Raw genomic sequence first — 3,134 nt, 5'->3', positions numbered from 1 at the left:
TGCAAACCATAGTAACTCCCCTGCCCATCAGATTAGCCAGGATTAGAAAGATTGCAAAATTATATGTTAAAGGACAGGAAAAATGGTTGGCAGCTCAACTTTTGCCACTAAATTTGCTTTATTTTCTGTTCCTTTGAATCCCAGCCCATTGCTAGGCAGGGTACACCACAGCACCACAGCCCTCTCTCCTGTCTCAACCTTTTCAGCGTGCTGTTTGTACCATGGTAGCAGGGCAGGAAATAAGCATTGCACTTCATGGCTGAAGTAGAAGAGAAAGGAGGAGGATCTTTGCATCCATTTTATCTCTTCTGCAGAACCAGTTGCCATCTGCTCTCCAGTAGTGTTTCTTGGCTCTGAATCTATTAAGCACATCTGCAGAGAAGCCAGGCAGATTGCTCCAGAAACACAGATATTTCAAGCAAGACATGACAGTCATAAAATTTCTCCGTGTGAATTATTAACCTTTTTCTAATGAACACATAAAAAGAGCTACATGCTAATTGTAATCCATGCGGTCTACCATTATGGAAAATAAGATTAATTTATTATAGTGCACTGAAAAATTTTCAAGCTAACACAAATTTCTGGTCATTCTGCAATGTTGACTGTGCAAAAAAGTATTTTACTTTTCCTTCCGGAATTTCATGGTGGGGAACAAAGAGCAGGTGTGGCCAAGCTGGGTTTTTGTTCCTCCATGGTCAGAGACCCCCTAGAGCACTTCACCAGCACGTCTGTGAGTCCAACCCAGTCTGAAATTGTTCTGGCCTGTAGATGTCCCATTGGGCTTACTGCAACTGGAGAAGGGAAATGTTGAATTAACTCAAAGGCAGAATCAGATTCATATGCAGTAAGAAACAGTCTGTTACTTAAATATTTCTTTGTAACTTTGCAAGCCACAAGTACTGGAAAACTCATGACCTTAGTGGTGCCATTTTCAGTCTTGACAGTGAAGAGAAGGAAGATATGTGAAGGAAGTCCACATAGTGAGGACAGTAAGATGTGGACACATTTGTTATTCTTTTTCCCTTTAGAATAAAAGGTACATGCTGAAGACTTGCTATACATATATTATATTTTACAGAGGATAAGAAAGAAAAATAAATGGAAGATCAAGTATATAGGCATATTTTCCAGGATCCTGCTAATGACCCTTGCCACAAGTACAGTTTAACTCTTAGGAGACAATCTCCACAGCTCTGCTGGAAATTCATTAGCAAGATTATGTGTTTTAAAGGGGCTTTCAGTAAAATATGTAAGAAGTTCAAGGAGGAACAATCTAGAAAAATTGCTAGGCTGGTAGTTTTCTCCATAAACAAAACCCAAAATAATTAACCACAGATATTTTGTTTGGTACAGCTTTCACACATACTGATGCTTTCCTCATCCTTGCTGTGCAATTTAATCAAAGATGTGTGTTCATTCAACAAAACTCCAAGCACAAATGCTGATAGACTCTCATTGGCTCTAGTAACTAGCGATAATAGTAGCTCATGCACTGGCTAAGTCCTTTAGAGTTGGTAACACTGGTCTTGTCTCCTGTCCTTCCTTTCCTGGAACATGGGAAGGAAACACTGCAGAATGGGAAGGTCACATGCAGGAGCTGGTTCCATATGAACAAATGATTCTGCATGATGTCACTTCACCATGCCTTAACAGTTCAGATGAGGCAGTCTAAAGAGATGCTGGCAGAGATGTGAGATGCCAGGGTAAGTTGTGGGTGACAGATGGTGCAGAAAAGGTGCGATCTTGCAGAACAAGAGTCCAGCAACTGTGCCTGGCCTTCCAAGTGTGCTTTTTGTTCTGCAGTCATGTTCCTTGTTTCCCCAGCTGAAGTATATGAGTGCTGTGTACTGACATTGTCTTCTGTTACTTTCAACAAATTCTTCACCTCCTTATTTAACTTATTTAACTGTCTTCTTTCCAAGACAGAATATCCAGGTTTCAATTGGATCTACTTTAAGGTGAATTAATTAACCAACCTAATAATGCATTCCTGGTTTTAACTATTTGATTTGTTTTATTCTGACATCATTAAAAAGTGTATTTAACAATGCCAGTAATAAGCATTTCTTCCTCTCCACCATCCTTATTTTCATTGCAGGGAAACTTGCCTCCTGATTATCGGATAAGTCTGATTGATATTGGTTTGGTGATAGAGTACCTTATGGGAGGAGCATATCGCTGCAATTACACCCGAAAGCGTTTCAGAACACTGTACCACAATTTATTTGGGCCCAAGAGGGTAAGGATCAAGTTATTTGCCATCTACATGACTGTACCCACTGACAGGGATTAACATAACTTCTTACATGGTTCCAGACTGAGGAGATCTACATGCACACACTATTCAGTCTACAGATTAATTTCCATTATGTACATAGCAGTTATCTCACCATAACACATCATGAGTCAGCCACTGATATAAGCTATGTTTTCTATTAATTTAATTCAAAAATTATTTGATTCTGCTGCCCTGGTGAGACCACCACATGAAACAGTCTCCTCTGGCTTTAAAATCTGTAATTATGATTATTCGCATGTGGCACTTACTGCCATGGTCTAGTAATGGCAGTAGGGTTGGACTCAATGATCTTTGAGGTCTCTTCCAACCAGGTTGATTCTATGATTCTATGATTCACAACTTTTAAAAGTCTTGTACTAATAATACTATAGGACGCCTGAGTTAGCCTTAAAAAACTTGTGCTTTGTTAGATGTATTTCCTGTCTCACGGCTCATCTTCTTGATTGTGGTCTGAAGGTTTCAGGGCAAAGAAACCAGTAACTCAAAACTGGTTTTATTGGTTGGATGTGGCTCCAGCAGTCAGTGGGCTCCTGGCAAAAAGGCCATTCAATATTTTTGTGGGTTTCGTGTTCAACAGATTACAATACTGTGAATATAAAGCAAGTTTACTGCCTTTTTAAAACACAAAAGCTGTTTATTGTCCATGTTGCCACTGACGCAATCCAGCATGAACAAAAATCTGCTCAACACCTCCCAGTAAGATTTGTAGTTCCTTCTTTATCTATTTTTACATCACATTTTAATGTTCTGTCTCAGTTCAGATTCTAGCAACATACAGTGTTGAATGTAGTAATAAGTGGCTATAAACAGCAACATCTCTGTTAAACGGTTA

The 3,134-nt window shown here is 39.3% G+C and overlaps 1 protein-coding gene across 1 annotated transcript in view; it reads left to right on the top strand.

Moving 5' to 3' along the window:
- The window catches only part of LOC103809696 (transient receptor potential cation channel subfamily M member 3-like), a gene marked incomplete at both ends in the record, with an annotated part of 27,086 nt that overhangs the window by 18,293 nt on the left and 5,659 nt on the right, over positions 1–3,134 (top strand). Inside the window, one exon of the mRNA XM_009082550.1 lies at positions 2,102–2,242. Within this exon, the coding sequence (XP_009080798.1) occupies positions 2,102–2,242 (141 nt within the window). The remainder of the gene's footprint in view (positions 1–2,101; positions 2,243–3,134) is intronic.

Source organism: Acanthisitta chloris, unplaced genomic scaffold (genome assembly GCF_000695815.1).
Source record: "Acanthisitta chloris isolate BGI_N310 unplaced genomic scaffold, ASM69581v1 scaffold16379, whole genome shotgun sequence".
Lineage (NCBI taxonomy): Eukaryota > Metazoa > Chordata > Aves > Passeriformes > Acanthisittidae > Acanthisitta > Acanthisitta chloris.
The sequence above is the reverse complement of the archived record's forward strand: the minus strand, read 5'-3'. Positions and strand labels throughout refer to the sequence as shown.